The sequence below is a fragment of the Teleopsis dalmanni genome, chromosome 2 (assembly GCF_002237135.1).
Source record: "Teleopsis dalmanni isolate 2A chromosome 2, ASM223713v2, whole genome shotgun sequence".
NCBI lineage: Eukaryota > Metazoa > Arthropoda > Insecta > Diptera > Diopsidae > Teleopsis > Teleopsis dalmanni.
In genome coordinates, this window is record NC_051847.1 from 216,068,050 (window position 1) to 216,090,516 (window position 22,467).

Here is a 22,467-nt window from a genome sequence, read left to right on the forward strand (position 1 = left end):
CTTTCTATTTCCTATCTCTTTTAATATTTTTCAAATGTTAGGCGGTGTGTGCGGTAGATTAGCATCCATGTTTTTGATAAGATTTCCTTATAACTCCAATAGCTCCTTTCTTTATTGTACAATTGCATATAGTGCATAGTTTTAAAATGGTAGTTAATCAAGTATAGCTTCCTATATTAAAATATTTTTGTGCAATTTTTTATATTTTGCGATTATCTTCTATTATCAATCATTTCGGCAGTATTCCTTTCAAGTTAGTTGAAATATGAGACATTTTAATGTATGTAAAATCTTCATTTTATTGACATTGAGGCTGTACAAAATTTATTACCCTTTACGAGCTTCCAGATAGGATGAGTGAGGGAGTGAGGGAGTGAGTTGAGTAAAAACTTATTTTGATGTCAATAAAATTTAATATTTCCTTATGTATAAAGTATCTATTAATATTTTCGCAACTATTTTTCCTGTTGTTTGCTCAATTGTGCAAGTCAATATTGACTTGCCTAATGATTCTTGCATTACCCCCTTTACAAGCTGAGATACAATTTATTTATGAATAACAACTAAGTAAATGTAAAAACAGCACTGATAAGTTTAGAAAAAGATATTTTTTAAATATCACGTATTTTTACAATGTAATTTACTATATTTAGAAGAAAAGATGCACGTTTCATTTTTTTGCTTTTTTTTTTTCATAAAAAAAGATAAACAATTACAACTTCAATTTTGTGGAAGCGAAAAAATACTTGCAAAAAGTTTGTTTTCTTAGAAGAGCAATGTCATAATGTAAGTATCTAAACAAACTAAACCGGATTGTATCTTTTTGTTCACAGCTTCTATTTTAGTCAAGCTAATAAATTTGTTTATAACGCAAAGTTGAAGTGTAAAACTTGCGACACACGATCCATTGAAAGTTATATTGTTAAATTGTCTGTCTGTCAAGTCCAAGACGAGATTTTATATACCAGATGTGTTGTCAAAATTAGTTGTTAATATTGAAATGCATAAAAAAGATAAATACTCGTAACGAAATACATAAAAAGTCATGTGCATAATGATGAATGTGGAAATGTATACCGCTTTAGATGAAGTAATACTAATATTTGAAATTCAAATACTAACCCATGAGGCAAGAAATTAAGCTAACCAAAATAGCGGAAAAACGAGACGAAATGTGCTGCCAAGCCGCATACAAATGAATCAATACTCAATTATAATAGCAATAAATTCGCACCAAGCAAAAATAAATTTTTTTTTCTAAAATTATAAATTCGATAAATAATTGGCAAAAAATAATAAAAGCAAAAAGTTAACAAAAATAAAAAAATTGAAATAAAATTGAAATTGAAAGTGAAAGCTCACACGATGCTGTTCAACAGGTGCTAACAATAGATAATTATCAAGTTTTTGCTTAAATCAAATAATTACGAACATTTGCACACTGATTACAACAACAAATAGTACAGCAATTAAAAATTTGTCAAACGGTGTTATAAGTCAATAAAACCCGTCAATATTGCCTTACTAACTGATTGGCACACTGAAGAGCAGGCCAAACTGAAACCGCATAAAAAATATCCATTGATACCGCAAACCTACAAAACGCTTGCACTTCCAGTATTCGCATACGTAAACTGTAGATACATTACGCATGCGTACGGCTGTGTACTGGGATTGCAGCCCAGTAAACCGAACGTGCGAAGAAAGATACGCAAATCAAAGAAAAACCAGACACACCCACCGTTAAATGCAGTTTAAATACGAGTTTGAAGTGTTAATGGCAAGCTACAGTAAATATTGGGTACCGCTGGTGATGTTACGTGAACGAACTTAGAGCGCCACATTACGCACGCGTACCTATTCAGTTCACTTGGCAATAAAGAAATTGCGGACTTGCGTATTGTCGGTTAAACGTTTTTTAGGTTAAATGAAATATCGAATGCTGTCAGTTGAATTCATTTGATATGTATGAGATACTTATGCAGTCTAATAAAAAACTATTTCGAAACAGTTTTTATGAAGCGTAGCTGAACATTTTTTTTAACACTAAAATCAAATTATCTAACTATTAAGATAAATACTATGAAACTAGGTATTCCTTATAATGATCTTTGTCGCGGTTGTGGCTCTGAAGATGAGGAGGAAACTTTTTTCCATAACATGCGTCAGTGCCCATATTTAGCTAGGAGAAGATCAAAAATCTTGGACACTCTTTTTCTGTCAGATCTGACTGAGCTATCATCCTGTAATGCTAGAGACCTGGGGAGTCGTTGCCTTTTTCGACGTTGAACTGATCAGCTTGTTTATGTATGAACCAACGCTATTTCTGTGGTACTATAACGAGCCATTATTTGAGCTCAAGTGTACTTTCTTGGTACACCAAGCCACCACTCCTACCTAACCAAATCTAAGATAAATACACGAGCAATAATTTATTATATATAATATTTATTATCAACTATTTTATACACATCATTATGCAGTTATAGTAGTTATGCGGTCAAGGCCTCCTTTAACAAGGGTCCACTAACCCAATGTCCCATTTGCGATCCAATCTAATTTAATCGAGCACTTCTAGGTTCCAAGCGTCGTGATATATAGCGTTTTTCAAACACTCGGCTGCTTACTATAAAATCTATTATGAAAAGTTTTACGAGCAGACTCAACTTCAGTCATACAATTTAGATGACGCACCCACCAAGTCTACCAAACGTAATTTTTGCTACTATATCTGCTTCATAATACAACCACTCCTCGTTCAGTTTGTGGTTGTAGTTAATCGTCACTACCATTAATACTGACGATAGTGACGTTATACAAACATATTTTAATTCTTTTGATACTATTACCTAGCACTTTTTCTTATTTCGATTTTAGTACTATTTGTTAGCACTTTGTCTTTTGCTTATTTTTATCTATGTATTTATTTGGATTATTAAAATTAAAAAAGCTTTGACGTGAAATTGCGCAGCAGTCGGTACTACGGCCTGAAAAGTCCTATTGTACCAATTTCACTATTGATTACACAAAACCCTTTAAAGCTTTGTGAACAAGGTCCAGAACTAAATCTAGAGAAGAGTTCTTAATCTGTTCTGGTAACAGAAATTCCATATGAAACATGTTTATTCTTTGTGTTATTAAAGCTGGACATTATTATTTGGAGTAGTTAAACACTGCAAGTGAACTAAAGGGCCTTACTTGGTAATTGATATACATTATAATCATCTGTCAATTCATCTGCACTGTAATTTTATTACTATGTGACTAAACCACTTTAGTTATTAATTTTACGAATTTTATTAAAATTTTTGCTAGAGTTCCTAAATGGCTCATTTTTTCATCTCATTTTAGTACATAATATATGTTTAAATTTTCTTCTAATATTTTAACGACAAAAGCGAAAAAAACTTTTATCTCTTAAGGTTAATTTTTTCTTGCCGATAATGGCTTGTCTTTTTATCACGAAAGAAACTATTTAAAAGTTAGACGGATTCGAATAGCAAAGAAAGGACAAAGACAAAAATTTTTTATTTTTAATATTAAAAATAAAAAATTAAAAATAAAAAATTTTTGTCTTTGTCCTTTCTTTGCTATTCGAATCCGTCTAACTTTTATCTTTTCATTTCATCTACCTTTTGTATTCTCAATTCTCAACTATAGTGCTATTTAGTATCATATTTCTATTATATTTTTTTGTGATTGCATAGTCTTTCAACAGTTGCTACTTCAGATACGTTAATTTTATTTTTTGACATATTCATCAAGCTAAAATTAAGCCTCATCACTAAAGAAAACTCAAGTTTACACGTTAATCGGTTGTTATTTATTTATTATTAGAAAGGACAATGCTATACTGAGGACGCTAAGATCTATTGTGAGATCACTATAGAGAGTTTCCTAACTTGTATAAATTAATGTTGTCGACAAATCTTATAATGTCTTTCAGTTGTAGATATCAGTACTCATTTGATTTAATAAAAGACAGCGATTGTTAAGTGATACATATGGTAAAATGGCAAACTTTAAATTAAACCTATGATAGCCTGAATGACAGTTCTATTTAGTAACATTTTATCTTCAAAGTACTTCCGACTTTATTAAAAAATGTTTTCTATTTTCAAAGTTCATTAAACTTTATTAAAATATTAATGAAATACAATAACAAAATTAATTGAAATACAACAATAAAACTGTTTATTTATTTATTTATTTTACATAAAAGCGAAAATATCCATCTTCCAGTGATGTTTAGATACATTTTTTTTGATGTTATTGTTCATTTATGGTAAAGGCCACTGCCAAGGGTTGAACTCTCAAGTTTTTCAAATTTAATTTGCCTAGTCACGCTGCAAAGGCCTCATAAATTTGTTAATATATCCAAAATTGAAAAGTACGGTAGCAGTTAGTAGGAGTAATGATGAAAATAATTAATCTAATCCAAGGATAATGAAAATTTCATTTAACCTTTTAAAAACGTCCGTTTTATTGCGTGTAGTCTCACTCTGTACAATTTCTTTTTTATCTATAGCAATAAACACCAAATTAATGATGTTAATAAAGACTAAATCTGGATGAAAGACTATAAAGCCAATTTTAAGTATCTTGTATATTACATAATATAAAAGAGTCTTTTACGAGCATTGCATTGAATTCGCTTTCTTGGCATCTTGGCATCTTGGCATCTTGGCATAGCTCAACACGGTCAGGTGCAAAAGTTCATTCAATCACTTAAGTCGATATGAAAACTCGCTTCAATTAAGATAAAAAAAGTCCATAATGCAACTGTTGCCAATACCAGTTTTACTAAAAATATCTTTAGTAAAAGACTTGAAACAACAACCTCTAAAAGTATCTACACAATTGTATATGTGTTTCCGTTGATTGTATTATATTACATCAGATTTTTTAATACGCGCATTGAATTCATTTACTTCACATAACTTATTTATTATAAAATATATTTATTATGAAATAATTTTAATAACAAAACTCTTATTAAATAATAATTTAGAATGCAAATGTAAAAATGTTGATTTTTGATATTCATATTGAAATCTCTTAAGATTCTAAATAATTTATTTTAATGATATACTTTAAAAGCGAAACCAGTTAAAGCGTCTCAGAAACTCGATCTGCAAATTATAGCAAATAAATTAATATTTAAATAGTTTTAATCACCAAGAAATCATAAATGAAATTAAATTATTGAAAACAGTCTTTGCACGATTAAAATGGACAATCTATTTGACTAATAATTAAAATTTTCCAATAAACAATTTGTAATTAATTATTTGATTTGAAGGCATAATTGCTGGTACTCGTATTAATGTATTATAAATTATTTTAATTTCATTATTTTTTACATTATAATATATTATACTTTGTATTTATGGAGTGGTAAGGTAAGATTGTAGTGGGTGCTATATATGAAGTTAGCACTGTCGTTTTTAGGTTTTAGACGTGGCCACTGGTAGTGCGCAAAAATAATCTACTGAACTGAATGCAACTTGTCTCAAGCGCAATTACTTGCAAATCTGCAAAATGCAAGCTTAACAACAATTGTTTAGATACTTGCAAATTCTGAATAATTTGCATGAGATTAAATATCTTTTTTTTTCTAATTTTATGTACAATGCAGTCAATATCAAAAACCATTGGTGTTAGTTACACTTAATTCAGAAGTTCCTTTTGGCTATGTTTTATTTCTCATAAATTTTACTCTTACTCTTAAATTGTAACTCCATAATACTTGTAAATAAACAAAGTGTTGAGTATCTCATCAGTGCACGAGCTATATTACATCATTACACAATTACACAATTACACAAGTAAAGAATTATTACTAATTGTGTATAAAATGTGGTTAAATATTGTTTTATGAAACGCCTTTCTCTCGAAATCCATTACTTTGTCGTACCTAAAAATAACAAACTGTTATCCTTCATGTTTATTTATTTATCTTTTAGTTTCTTTGGCTTTAATCTGAATATGCTAAGCCATTTACGCAATAAAATGTTGGGAGCTTATTGAGAAAAAGCTCAAGGCAGTTGCCCAGGCGACTTTGCAAAAGCGTACCACTTTAATTTATTCACACACCTACGCGCTTAGTATCCATGGATTAACTACACAAAAAATATTAAATATTATTTATTGTTAATTGGTTAAAACAAACTATTTTATTATTATTTTTATACAAAACTAAATTCTAAATAATTAGTAAAATATTTTCTCTGCTAACATAAAAATCCGATATTTCCTCATAATTTATGACTACTGCGAAATTATTTACATACCTAGGTATATGTTATATGGGCGTTTCACTTTGTTATACTGTGTCGTTATTATTTTTAACTACTTCAACCCAAATGCAAAGTTTATATATTAAAAAAATATTAAATGGAAGAAAAAATTGAATTTTTAAAATTATATTTAACTTTTATTAACTCATAAATCGACGTATGTTAAGCATGTTTATGACTAAAAATAATTCGCTTCAACAAATTTCTATTATTTATTTAAAAAACTATTAATAAATATTAGTGGAAACTTTACAAAAATGAGTGATAAAAACACAATTCTTTACTTTCTTAATTTATTAAAAATGATAATAGTTAATTTTACCACTTTTTAAATAATTACCAAGAGGGAATCACACGAAAACTATTTAAATCTGAGTTAAAATACGAAAGGTAACTCATGTATCAAATATGCTGACAACAATGTTAATTATATTGAAGATGCATAGACTAGGTTAGGTTATACCGGCGATTTCTAGTGGAACTACTTACGCCTATTGGCCCATTGCGTTAGCGTATACCTATATAGGAAAAAAACTCATGGTTTAAAACCTCCTTGAACCTTTTGCGAAGCCTAAAAAATGCTATTTAGTGTCAAGTCCTGTAATTAGTTAAGGTCCTCAAGCAAGGGAGCTCCTGAAGTATGAAGTCGCCACCGTGCACGAGTTGGGCAAAAATATAGCAGATAAGAGATACTCTCATCGTCTTCCCCGCATCTGCGACAGATTTGATTGAAAGGGCGACGTAATCTTCTAGTATGGTTCCCTAGTTTACAGTAAACTGTAAGTAATTCTACTAAAAGACCGATATCTCTACAGGTATCTTTCATTAAAAATTTAGTACAGTACAGAAAGGACTCAATAATAATTTTTATGATGTTAGCGATATGCCCAGATTATTTAGGTGTTCCGAGTGTGGTCCTAAAGCACCCTTTCTGGCTAGTTCGTCTGCTCTGTAATTGTCAAAAATATAAAGATACATAACTCTCAAGTATAGTTAATGTAGTTGACATCGTCCTTGTTGAGCATTAAATATGTTCAGATTATACGCTCATATGTCATATGTACTCGTATATAGCTTAGAACTTACATACTACGTTGCTAATAATATTGTCTTGATATATCTAAATAGCCGTTCTTCTAGTATTCGATGATATTGCTAAATATCCACAACTTTTTTATCACTAGAAGGTATCTGGTAACACTAATTAGATTAAATCAACGCATAAGTGTTTGAAGGTGATATTTTAGGCTACATTTACTGATAAACACAGTTATGCACAATATGATATGATATGATACGTGATACTTTAATTCTATGTGCTTTTAAGGGTAAGAAATGTTTCACTGAATGCCAGACCCAAGAGCAGTTTGCTTAATTCCGTTTTGAGGATCTCAATATAAAAGATCCACCTCGGTCTGGTCGGCCAGCAACTAAAAAAGTTGGTATAATTGTGCAACTATTAAAGCAACTGTTGACGCAAGCTGTTACCGAGGACATCAGACATTAACCACATGTTGATGGTGCTAAAACGTAACAAAATCGAACTATGAAAAATGTATAATATACGAAAATACACAAGCGACTTCAAGGCCTGGTTTGACAACTAACAAGGTTATATTAGAGTGTTTGGTAGGATTAAAAGAAAATTATCTATTATAAACTTCGATAATTCGATTATCTACTGCTTACAACTCCATCGTTTGAATGAAACAATCAAGAAAAAGCAACCAGAACAAAAACCAGGCCAACAAAAAATGATCTGTATTCCATCTTAACAATTTTAGGATACACATCTTGGATGACTCTACCATAATAAATTGACGGAACTTGATTGGATAGTTTGGATGTTCCAGCGTATGGCATAGACCCTGCACTATCTTACTATTATTTGTTTAAGTCATTGCAAAACTCATTTAATGATAAAAATCATGTTCAAATTTTAGATACTAAGCTAAGATAACAAATATGTCAATCTTCAAAAAGAATTAGTTGTAATCAGCTATTTTTAAAAAGAGGTCACAGACTACAACTCCTAAGAGAGTTTATTGAATATTACTCATTAATTTTATTTGCTCATCAACTAAAGAACGGGAATCTATTATGATGGATACAAAATTTTATTGAAGAAACTCAGCATAACTTGGTGCAGCTTCAGTAATTTTATTATGCGCATCTATTAAAAGCAATTAAAATAATTTTTTATATAAGTATTTAAGCAATTTATGATTTTAATGAATATTCGAGGATTTAATTCCCAAAAGAAAATTATGTAAATCAAAATAAAAAAATTAATAAAATAATTAAAAAATGTGAAATGAACTGCAACAAAGTACAAAGCAATTAAATAAAAATTTAATTTCTTTTCTGTGCTATTAAAAAGCAATAAATTTTTTATTGCATGAAATTAGTACCGTATCAAATAAAAGACTCTGAACTGAAACTGATTTCTGAATTTAGCTTAGTAACATATATATCGGTAATGTTACACAATGAATTGTAATTTAAAGTTACTAATTAAAGTAATTTAACACAGACTCTTGAACAATTACTCCCAATTAAGTGCATGTGATCATAGTTTTATGTTATATATTATCTTGTTATTGTTCCCAAGATTGTTAATTTATTGCAATACATAATTTAAAATAAAAAAAAACCAAGTCCTCAGCACCATTTACTAAAGTTTTAATTTACATATTGAAAGTACACTCAATGTTAAATAAACTTATTTACTCTTTTATAAATAACTTTATTAATTATTATTGTAAAATAATAATTAGCTTACAAAGATTTTTTATTCAAACTATTCACTTGAACAAATTTTATACACATATACACTTACACACATACAAAAATATTCCTTTGTTGCACAAGATATCATCGATGTTGTTGCAAATTCGTTGTTTTTTATTTTCATCATATTTTTTGCATTTATCTTTTTACCAAAAACATTAATGACTTCGTATTTCTCAACTCAACTCATATGTATATTTTTTATACAATTAAAAAAAAAATGCAATTGACAACAACAAAGCAACAATAAATATACAAATTTTTATTGTTGAAAAGACGAATTTCAAAGACTATCGATAGCAAATATTATTTCATTTATGAAATATCTTAATACCTATTCGTCGATTCGAAAGTATCAGTTGTTTACGTAACTTTAAAGTAATATTTAATATTTTTTAAGGCATTTGGCTATAGTTATTTGCTCTTTCTGCTATCAATTTCAACTTTTAACACTACGAATCCCGATCCTTTAAACCATTGCCATATTTCATAATATAAATTTAAATCTCAGTTCTAAAATTCTATAACGCAAGAAAGATATTAAGCAAAGAATTTCTAACAGATTGTAAATTTAAGCTGGTAGAGTTTATCCAGACATATGACTTAGCGGAAACTGTAAACATTTTTTGGTTTCTTTCAATTACCATATTGTAGATTTAGTTAGATTATAATAGCGTTCGTAAGAATCTACCTAGACCTAGACTTAGAGATCCATTCGAATACCGTACTCAGAGGACTAGATACCATCTGGAACATTTATTGCAGCTTAAAGTGGTACTTAAGGAGACGTCTTGAAATATACTTTGATCCTTTAGTACAGTGTTTCTCAACTTAAAACTTGCTGAAGACTTGAAAAGTATTCAATGAGTTTCACAGGGATTGAATAAATATCTTACTAAAAATAAATATCATTATAGACAAAAATATAATATTTTACAAACCAGTAATGCTAATGCTGCGAACTTATAGAAGTCTGCAGAGCAGCGACTAAGAAACCCTGCTAAGAAAGTATTTGCATGGCATTTTTAATCATTGTTCCGTCTGCTCTGAACAGAACCAAATCAAGTACAGTATTTGACAAAATACATTGAAATCTGTGTTATAAATTTTAAAACGCATAATAGATATTAAGGAAAGAATATTTTTAGGTTTTTTAAATATATAACATTATATGGATAAGTAATTTATAATTTGTGTCTACAAGTGCAATATTTACAAAAAAAAAGTATTGATTTCCTTCATAATTCAATAGATATTTTAAAGGGCATATGTCAAAGATATATATATATATATGTATTTATATAGGTACATATTTATTTATTTGTATATTTTATATTGCACATAATATATATTTTAAATTTTTACAAAGTATTTAAGTGTATTTACCTTTTATAAAATTCGCAAGCTGGGATTTTGTTTTAAAGTTTCAATGAAACATTATGTGAAAGCACCAAAAATCCTTCAAAACTCTTTAGGGACTCTTTCACTTCATAAATTCATGCACGTAAATGGTGATGTCATTCTCAAAATAAACATTAAAATTACAACCTAAGGACTTTTGTTTTCATTTTCTTTACAAAAATCAAACAGTGAGCAAATATGTTCCAGAAGAAGAAGTTTAAGGATTTATATTTTATATGGTAAATCCTTTATCTAAACAAGGAATACAACTTTGCTTTTATACTAATTGGTTTGAACAACCAAAGAACTGATAATTATTTATTTAATTAGAATATTGAATATATTTTTACAAAGATTTTATTAAGATAAAAAAAAATAGTTTAAAAACTTTTAAACTTAATGCCTTTGCTGAAAATGATATAATCACATACAAATAATAATCACTTGCATCTACAAATTCTTTATTTCAATTAATCGGATTTATCTATGATGACAAAAACAATATTCAAATATTTTTATACTCCATATTTATATTTATATATAAATATATATATATATATATATATATATATTGTGGTGAGGAGGTGGAATACTTTATGTACCGTCAAACCAACCGTCACCGGAATGGTGTGTCGGACTCCTATAGAAACTAAAACACCCCTTCTTCTTCTGCGGGATTTCTTCTCCCGGGACCGCTTTGGCAATACTTCAGTGAGGATCTATTATAAGTTGGTCATCCATGCCACATGCTTTTCGTAAAACCTGCGTCCAGGCTCCTACTCCTGATCCGAATTGGATCAGAATCAGGAGAATATATGTATATATATAAATGAAATTATATACAATAAAGGCTAATTGAAGTACAAATTGAAGTGAAATTGAAGAACACAACAGAGTACCTTGCAACGAAAATAAAAGCAATAAAATATTTATATATTTAATTGTTGAAAAACAAAACCTGATTGAAAATTGGAAAAAAAATCGATGTATTTCAGTACTTTACTACGACTAAGTGAAGAACACGATAGAAAGTGAAGAATACAAGGGTGATCTTTAACTTTAAGGAACTCCAGTGCTATCAATTGTCAATAGATGCTTTACGCTTCTTCATCTTGAGAGTTAGTATATAAAAATGAATCCTCGTTATAGTCAACCTATCGTCGAAAAAGTGAATGAATAAGGTTGAGACAGGTCGGCATAAGTATAAGCAATTACAACATCCCAAAAGAAATTAAGATTTAACACAATATGATTAAATTATGAAGTATAAATATATTTAAATAATATAAATATATCTAATAAAAATAATTATTTATATTTAAATATATTTCATTGCTATATCTTGCTTAGTTTTTTTACGATGTTTTAAAAATAATCTTTCAACGAAATTCTCCTTTTCCGAGCTAATATTTCATTCATAACTTGTGTGTCCTTTTATATATTTTATTTTTAACTTCATATGAAATTAAAAAGTAAATTCTGAAGAAAAATTCTAAATATATTTCATTGCGATATCTTGCCCGGTTTTTTTTCCGATGTCTTAGAAATATTCTTTCATCGAAATTCTTCTTTTACGAGCTAATATTTTGTTCCTAACTTTTGTGTCCTATGACATATTTTTTTATAACTTTATATGAAATTAAAGAGTAAAATCTGTACTGACTGCAACCAACAAAAACTTATTGTTAGTGTCATTGCAAGAAAAGATACAATAAATAAATATATACGTATTTAAAAAGAAAAATTTTCTTTATTCAATGCATTGCGATGTCTGCTATATTTAAGATAATAAAACTATTTTCCATAAAGGTTTTATGTCCGTGACCAAAATATTATTATATAAAATGCATTAATTTTAAATATTAATGTTAAATATTTACATATATATGGTATATATTAATGTAAATATAAAATTATATATATTGTCCGTTTACATTTTTACTGATGTTATAAAACTAATTGATATGTTAATCAATCATTTTATGAAACATTACAAATTAAATCTTTACAGATTGGAATACAGAAACGACATAAGGGCACCTACACTGCTTGTCAAAAATATTTGCCAACACATTTTGAATATTTAAAACACGTGTTTGTTAAGATTGAATCAACTTTTATTCCTTCTTTATATCACTTTACTACTTTGAGAAAATTAATTAGTTTAAGTTTATATGTTTGTTATAAGATTCTTACTTTCCAGTTTATTTGTGGTGGTTTCTTTATTATCTTTCTCTTCTTAGTGTCCGTTTCCCCTAGTGGGGCATAGGACCGCAACGATTCTGTGAAACCGCACTCTATTAGGTGCTTCTCTTCATATATCGTTCCATGTATCACACTATACATTTCTTGTCTTAATCATTATAACATTTTAATTGTCTACAATTACGTTAAGACTTCAATAGTTCAAAGTTGATTTAGTTCAATAGCTCAGATATATTGTATCTAAATTTAGTATATTCTGAAAAAAAGAGTTCTAAAAAATTAATAAATATATTCTTTCACTCAAATACGAGAGTAAAGTTTACTATATCAAGCGTTGCTAAATTTATGAACTGTAGTGTAGTGTAGTGTACCCATGTGTGGATTTGTTAAGTAACAATCAATTGAATCGACACTTTGTAACTTTTGTAACTGATAGCATTGATTTCGAATGTCAGAAACAATAATGCAGCATTAACGAGCTAAGATGATGCAAGGCCATGTTCGGCATAAATGTTGGACGTCAGTTACACAATTGGAAATCAGCAGCCATCAGCTATCATATCAATTAATTCATAAATTATATTGGATGAAATTTTTATGACCCCAAGCAAGATTAAACTACTTTGCATGTCAAATTGAAATTATGACACGTGGTTGAATAAACTTTTATTACTATGTGATCAATAGTAGTTCTTTTCCTTACTTTATATCTACTAATTTTATAAATAATAATTTTTTTATGGCTTTGTTGTATATAAAATTCTTCGTAAAAATATTTTTATATAATTTTTCTAGTTTTATATTGAGTATCTTTGTTAAAAATACAGTAACTGTTTAAATAGATTGTAAGATGAATTGTACGATATCGTTACTTTTACTTAACAAATAGTGTTGCCTATATCAAATTAATCTGCATGCAAAAATTGCATAAAACAATAATATACATTATCAATGCTTCAGATTTATTTTTTTTTTTTTTTGTTCATCAAGATATAATATCTAAGTTTGTATTTCATGTATTTCGCACTGCAACTTCAGCTGCTAATTGCCACAAGGCTTCCAATTGTTTAAAATGGAAACATAAGTTTGTATCTGTAAATGTATCTTTTGCAAGCGTAGCTGCCAGAGGGCGTTTTCCCCATTTACCTCACCCCCTGCACTCAATTGTATATTGGGTTGGGGGAACTGCTTCCTTATTCTTTTATATACGAGTAATGAAAGATGTGCTTTTCATTTGACTTAACTTTTTATTGACAGAAAATTTGATTATTTAATAAATATTTGCGATTTTCATAATGAAGTCATTGTGTGTACGCTTTCATCAATATTTGATAATAGAAATTTAACAAGCAGTTTTAAATGCACTAATTTAAAAATCTTATTTAAATTTTAAATGTATTTATATTGCTTATATTCATTATTGATTTGATAATTAACTCCATAACACTAGCTTTTATAATCAAAGCAAAAAATTTACTGTAATCTGTTAAGTTTATATTAAGAAATTGGACACAGAGTTATAAGAAACTACTTCAAACATAACAATATAAAAATTCTAGTTCGTTAAAAAAAGTTTTTATATCAGATCTTAATAATATTTCTGCTTTTCCATATACAAAACAAATGTGTGACTCTTATTATATCTCTCCCCATCGCCGGCTTGATAGAAATTGATTAATGATTGTTAATTGGACACCCTTTCAGATAATAAATAAATATGTTTACTTTGATATGCTAAGTTTATTGTAAGAAATTAAATATACAAGATACTATTTAAAAGCAACATTAAAAAAATTTTTATTTATGAAAAAATAAATTGGATGCTATATTTTAGTACTATTTTTGCTTTTCCATATTCAAAACAAATGTGAGTGTTGTTTCCTTTTCAGGCTTGACAGAAATTGATTAATGATTGCCATCGGAATTCGTTTCAGTTACTTTACAACAGTAGTTTACCTAATATCTATAAACAGTTCTAATTCTATAAAAATTAAACTAAAATTATACTTAAATATAAATCTTTTCTCTAGCACCTTAAATATTTGCTAAGAGAAAGGTATTAAGCAAACATAATTCCATTTTTACAAAAAACTATTTTAGATTTTGTGCTGTATTTTATTACTTTTTTCGCCTTTCTATGCACAAAAACTAAATGTCATTCCTAATACAATCCTTTACTTTTTTTGCCACCAACCACCTAATGTAATGTAAAGTAAATTCTGCATTAGCCAACTTCATTTCCGATATTTACCAATCATCCACATAGCACTTTAATAAATGTAGAACTCAAAACACTTGTATGTAGATGTAGTATATTTAATGTAAAAAAATAATTTTTCTTAATAACTCTTCTCATGCGTTATTAATTTTGTCCTCTATTTATTCTTACTAAATGAAGTAGTTAAGGATTTTCGAATCCACAATTTTTCTAATGAAGCCAACCATAAATGACTGTCTAATGACAGGTTAGTTGAAATTGAGATGGTAGCCTTGTTCGCCAAAGCCTAATTGAGCACAAATATTGACCTTAGTATGAAAAGACTATATATAAAGAACTGTTCAACGACAAGTCAGTGGGACTAACCTAAAGGTAGAAATCTGAAGCATTAATCGCATTCAACGCAAGTCTTATTACATGTTAGGTTAAGTTGGAGTGGCAACCTTGTACATCAAAGTAATGATCTGTTGCGATACTTTAAATAAGTCACAGTTCGAATGCTAGACCTTAAGGACCACCTTTAAGGAACAAGTTCGATAAATCTAGCGGGTGTATATCGCCCTTAACTAACAAGATTCCTCCTATTCAGGTAACCTCATGTAGTGATAATTACTTTGCTAATAATATTTCTTTCTTTCTGTCCTTTCTTCTTCTGTGTTTGTTTCTTTTCTTCTTCTTTCTTTGTTTCCTTTCTTCTTCTTTCTTTTTTTGCTTTCTCATTTTTTTTCTATGCTTTCTTTACTTTCCCTACAATATTCTTTATGCAACTTAAACTTTCAACAATTATGTCGTTCAGATATATGAACGCTTAGCGCTCTTTGGTGGTCATGTGATAAAAACGGATGATGATGATGCAAAATCTTTATATTGTTTATATGGTTTTCTTTTATTCGAATAATGATTTTTTTTTAATAAAATATCCGAATATTTTCAACCATATTATCATACCAATATGCTTTCGTTCTTAAATAAATTTGGAAATAATGAAGTGGTATGAGATTGAGGAATAGTTTTTCAATGTTGACATGCAAATTACAATTGTATTAAGGTGAATGTATCTCAAACTCTCTCTCTTTACATTATACAAATACATTTTTATTCCAAAAAATAATAAATTAGACTAATTATAATATTAAATTTAATAAATTTAACTTAAACTTTAAACCTGAAACTTTAATCAATATTTGGCTTCTTGTTCCAAAAAATCAAAAAAACTTTAGATAATTTTTAAACTAATAATGACATGCTATGCATGTCATTAAACAGAATTAATACTATATAAATTGAATGAAAACGTTGTAAATGTAAAATAATATGTATATGAAAATATAAGAAATGTTCGATAAATGGAAATGAAATAATATTGAACTCATACCATGATTTCAATTTCAATGTAAAATAAACAAGCCCATAAAACCCCCATACCTTTCCATCCAACATACAAATTATATTCACCTACTAGCTATTTTCAGTTACTAAAAATTATTCAATATTATTATTTATACATATGTGCGTGTTATAATGGCCGATTTGTGGAAGCAGTTTTAATCCTCTCTAAGCATTTTCAGTGAAATTCTATTTTCAAATGATGGATTTAAGCCGATTATTTGCCTAAAATATTCGCTCTTGTTTTGCCAATGGTACTGACAAATTTCACGGCCATAATCAAATAGGCAACTTAATTACTGGTCTGGCACTTTCAAGGCTCTTCCTGACACTGGCTATTTCAATTGTAGGACATCCTTTCGCAGCAGTTTCATTTGAACAATGCTATTGTCCAATCAAATATCGTTAGGATTAAAATTTCAAATTTTGAAATGTTAGTACCATTGTGCACATCACAAATTTAAATGACTGAGGAGAAGACTTGGACAGATTGCTGCCTACGCTTCTTCTCAAGTAAAAACAATTCACCACCACCACCACCACAGCTTTCTCAATGGTTTTTGGGCTTTGATTTAATTACTTTCTAGCCACTGCCTCGAAGTTTCCAATAACAAAATTAATTCAATTTATAAAGGATTTTGCAGATTTTAACAATAATAACATAGGAAAATTTTATTGAAATAAAATTTGCAAATATTTATAACTTAATAAATTAGTTATATACATAGATATTCGTCTGTATGTCATTGTCTTGTTAACAGGAATTAAAAATAAATATTATAAAGAATTCCTAAAATTTGATTTCTCTGAATTCATTTCCTTTTATCTGAATGTGAATGTGAAGCCTCTAATATTTAAAGCTTTTAGATTAATTAAAAATTCCTTGCAAAAATATCTTTTTGATTCCTCAATTTTTAATTGTAAACTATTCATTTGAATATTACGTATGGTATATTACCATATCCAGTGAATATGACTTCTTGCATTGAACCTTGAACTCTTTCTGAGACTTTGACCTTAAATTTCTGTTCATACATACTTTTTCAGTGAAAAGTCAAACGCAACCTCACACAAAGTACGCCGAAAAAACATTACCGGTTGCTCGCGGCGTATGAGCGACGTCAGTAGTTAGCCTCTTTGACTAAAACTGGTGGCTAAGAGCTTACAACTGAACTGCAATAAAAAAGTCTATAGTTTATAGAACTTGTTTAGTTTTAACTGCGAGAATAATTAATTAAGTATTTAATGTTTATAAAATTTATTAGTTCAGTTTTAATACATTCACTTTGCAACTTGTAATTAAACTGACGTTTCTAAGGCATTCGTAATTAAAATGAATTGTAATCAACTTATGATAATTAAGCTAATTAAAATTCAGAAGCACTTATAATCATATTACAGATTTCCTATTATATTTGTTAACTATATACGCTAACGTTTTCACTTAGACTTAATCACTTGTTTTTATTTATTTTTTTTTTAATTTATTTATATTTTATTAGTGAATTACTGTTGCTACGACTTAGCTAAGGTCATTTCATGACTACTGAATATGATTTGATAAACTTCAAATCACAAACTTTAGTCTAAAAACAAATCCGTGAACTTTCTGGAGAAAAATATAATATAACCTTATATTTTTTTTGTTTTTGTTTTTTAAAAATTACAACCACAAAATTCTTATTTTTAAATAATTGCATTTTTGACTGACTACCCGTTTCGAGTAAAACCAAATATTCACCACCAATGATATTTTTGGAAATATTTCTTATTAATTTTTATACAAATAAATATTATATACTTATTAAATTTATAACTTTATATTATATTAAATATATTTATTATATAATATATAAATATATATTTCTATTATATTCTTTATTTAGACCAATAATTTATATTTACTTATACTTATAGTTGCACCCTATCAAATTCAGAGCTCAGAGTCAGTGTTCTCTAGCCAACTGACCCAATGCCGTAGTCAACTTGTTTGTTCTAACTTGTAATTTAGAGAATTATTTATAATATTTTATTAATATTATTTTTTATTAGATAATATATAAATATATATTTCTATTATATTCTTTATTAGGACCAATAATTTATATTTATTTATACTTATACTTGCACCCTATCAAATTCAGCGCTCAGAGTCAGTGTTCTCTAGCCAACTAACCCAAAGCCGTAGTCAACTTATTTGTTCTAACTTGTAGTTTTGTTAATTTGCTGTGAAAGTTCATTAACAAATTCACTTACTTTGTTCTATTAGAACAAAACCATAAACCAGCTTTAGAAAAATTGAATTAATTAATTACAGTTTTTTTTTTCATTGTTAAATTTTCAATACTGTTCTTTTTATACAAACATTATTTATTGCATATTTTTATATTATTCTGATTTTATATAGATCCGTGTTTGTGATCTTATATCACAGTACTTATCAACAGTACTGCTATATATGTGCTAGTTTGAGGACTTATTGTCTGATATAAGACTTCAGGTTTAACTATATTAAAAATTGGGAGCAACAGAACTATATCCTTTTAAAGTTAATAAAAACGTCCACTAGGTCCACTAGAGAATATTTGGTTGTAAAAAAAAATGCATGTTCTTGTAAAATCTCTTTCAACTATAACTATATCTATATAACTATATAACTATAACTATATAACTATATCTTTCTACTATAACTAATCAGCCAATGTATGAACTATATCACTGTTTTAATAAAAACCTGCAAGATCCCCTTTTTGTGTTAATTACTATTTTTTCGGTTGTTAAAAATCGTTATCTATTAAAGAAATTTTGGAGATGGGAGTAGGTCTCCCTCTAAATTTCAGAGAGTGGTTAATGTGGGGGATAATCTTGTTATTGTAGCAATTTATACTTTACTCACAGCTGCATCATCTCTATGGAACAAAATTTTTTTTCAAAAATTTTTTTATAATGTTAACAAAATATTCTTCTGTATTTAAAAAAAAATGATTTCTCTTCTATAATTTTCTATATTAAATATATATCTCTATATTTATATAAGTACTGTTCACATTTACATTTTTTTTAAATTAAATATATTCTTCTATATTTAAATACGTACTATTCTCAGTTGAAATCTCTCTATGAAAAATAATTTTTTTTTCTATATTTAATTGGTCTAAAACTCACAATAATAATCTGAGTTTATTATTTTACCTATTTGTTGGATATAGTTTTTCAACGAATATCAATTCGGAGCTGAAAAGGCACTTTTTTTTGAATGGCATACAATGGCATACAAATGTTTCCGACAAAGACACATTCTAATGTGTTTTGATCCATTGAAAATGGATGAAACATCAATTGTACATAAAACGTTTTGAAAACCATTGATTTCATAGTCTTCCTTTGCTTAAAAGCAATTTTGTCTTGATTTAACTGCCCATTTTATAGTGATGTCATCCATAATAACGAATACTCTATGTTTTGATGAAATCAAACTCACTCAGGTAATATGTTTAATAGAAATCTGTACCTTTCTTACCAATACTTGCAGTTTACTAAATTATGAAGAAGGCTTTCAGCTTCTACCGAATTAATTAAGTTAGATTTTAAAAATATTCTACTTATAGAATAAACTTACCTACTAAACTACGCTGACACTCTACTTGAAACCCCATAAATGCTAAAAATGAAAGAAAAGTTTACAAAAAAATCTGTAGGGTATATCTGTACAAAGTTTATGTTAAAAAGTGCTACCTAACTGTACTAAAAAATTACAATAATAGAAATCTGTATTTGTAGTCAGTAATCTGAAAATGTTAATTTAACTAATGTTAATTAGCTAAATTTGAAAAAATAAGACATAAATAAATAAGGTAATAAAAAGAGAACAGTGCTACCAATTAACCAAATTTCACAGTGTATAGAGAAAGAGTGGCTCCGAAGAGGTACTAAAAAATTAGTTCCGCAATTAATTTTGTTAGTTTTATTAACAAAATTTTAAGTATATTCTCCTATTTATTATATCATTAGCCAATTACTATATATCCGTGAATTATTTCACTTATTAAAATTTCGATATTTTGGTTTCTACTAAGTGACCTACTTTCCGAGATTTGTTTCATGTAAATAAAATATAATCTCTTTATAAACTAAAGCATGCATAAATCGTCGAAGTCGTCGTTGGTTGTTGGTCTTTGGTTCAATAACCTATTCAGGCGGTAAATAAAGCAGCGCTGCTCTCAGTCCAACCAAAATTTTTCTATGGAGGTTATCAAGCATTTTCCAAGGCAATGTGCAAATTTCGTACCATTTGACATTTTGCAATTTTGAATCTTTTGTTTAGGTTTTTTGTTTATTAGCTCAAGAATAAAAAACGAAAAAAAACTAATCCAAGCAATTTTCTTGCTTTACATGACGTATTGCTTATTAAATATCTTCTGATAGTTTTTGTTTTGCATTATTTCAAAGTATCTTAATCTAGTAACTTAATTTTTTTTTTCTTCTGCTGTTTTAGGTTGTGCATGGAGTGCAGATTGAAATGGAGGAATCGCTACCGCCAAGCCACAACAGCAGCGCAGACAAAGAAGGAGCGGCTCATAGACTACACAAGCGCAGCGTCGGGGAACAGCCACTGCGGATTTTGTTATTCTACGATGATTCTGTTTACAAGTGAGTTTACCTTAAGCTCGAATTGAAGCACGTAGTTGATATACGTAATTTGTATCTCTTAGATACAAATAAATAATTCATAGCGAAAAGTATCTGTATTAAAACAAACTATGAAGTAAAAACAACTTAAAATTTCAAAATGTGGAGGAACACCAGCACTCAACACACATTTTAAATTAAATAAATTTTATAATTAGTATTTGTTTTATTTTTTTTTTTTTTGTTTATTTGTTGGTTTTTAGTTGACAAATTTTTTTAAATGACATTTTAACGAGTTTTTTGCACTTTGAGTGTTTAAAGGTGATTTCGAAAAAAAAATATTTAAACTTGAATTTTTTTTTATGACTTTCCAACACATTAATCCCTCTTTTTACTTTAATTAAATATTATTTTTGAACGTACGATCTATTAAATTTTATAGCGTTAATTATTAATTAAAATTTTAAATTTAAAATCTATTAAATACATTTCTATGCTTCAATTCAGTTTGGCTGAAGCAGACAGTATAATTATGAAAAATAATTGTAATTAAATTTAATTACGTTTTTTAACTTGTTAATAAGCGCTAAATGCAAAATATTTAGCGTTGAAAGCCATAAAATGTCAAATGATTCACACAAAAGTTATTGCCCAGACCGCCTCGATTAAACGGCATTGCGTCAAAATTTATATTGGAACAGGGTCATTGCTTGGTGAACATTTGCTTCCTTGAGTACGAATTCAATTGCAAGTAAATTTTAGATATAATGCAAGTACCTATATTTAATTTGGTTTTCCCCTATTTCATTATTGACTCACAAATGTTCAAGTTTTGTAAAGTAAATAGTGGCCTCTATAAATAGAGTTAGCAGATCACAAAGAAATGTCATTCGTTGCATCCTTGAACTTTGCTAAACATTTATCCAATAAATCTCGGTACTCGAAAATGCATTTAGTAACTCAGAAAGTTTTGAGGTCGTGGTGGTTTGCAAAACTTTCACCACTCAAACGTATCAAATTATTTTCTGTTTACTCATCTCAACCCTTGATGAGGATAGTTAACGTTTCAGTAGATTTGAATCGAATATTTCTATGAAAGCTAAACTTACATTTACTTTAACGTAGACCAAAACCAAAAGAATACTAGAATTTGTTATCTAACTCTAAATTAATTTCATAAGCATTGTAGATATATGGGTGTCTACAATACATCGTTAACAATAATAAACTATTGGAAAGCTATAAAATATTGTGGTCGTACGAGTATTTTTGATGAAGAGTGTCTGAGTCGTCCAAAAAGAGGTCACAACTTAAAAAAATTGAAAAAATTCACGATATTGTGTTGGATAATCCAAAAACTAAATTACGTCAGATAGTACAGATGACAAACATATCATATGAACATGTAACGAATATTTTATATGAATATTTGGGTTTGAAAAATCTTCTGGCAGGATTAGTGCCGCATTTTCTCACAATTGACCAAAAACGACAAGGACTTCGACATTCAAAACATTGGAAACATGGATCCTTTGCTTC

The 22,467-nt window shown here is 28.2% G+C and overlaps 1 protein-coding gene across 1 annotated transcript in view; it reads left to right on the forward strand.

The window, feature by feature from the left end:
• The window catches only part of LOC119684227 (leishmanolysin-like peptidase), a 33,583-nt gene extending 12,591 nt beyond the window's left edge, over nucleotides 1-20,992 (forward strand). The window contains exon 2 of the mRNA XM_038098230.1: nucleotides 20,795-20,992. Coding sequence (XP_037954158.1) covers nucleotides 20,795-20,953 — 159 coding nt within the window. The 3' untranslated portion in view covers nucleotides 20,954-20,992. The remainder of the gene's footprint in view (nucleotides 1-20,794) is intronic.
• Nucleotides 20,993-22,467: the final 1,475 nt, after the last annotated feature.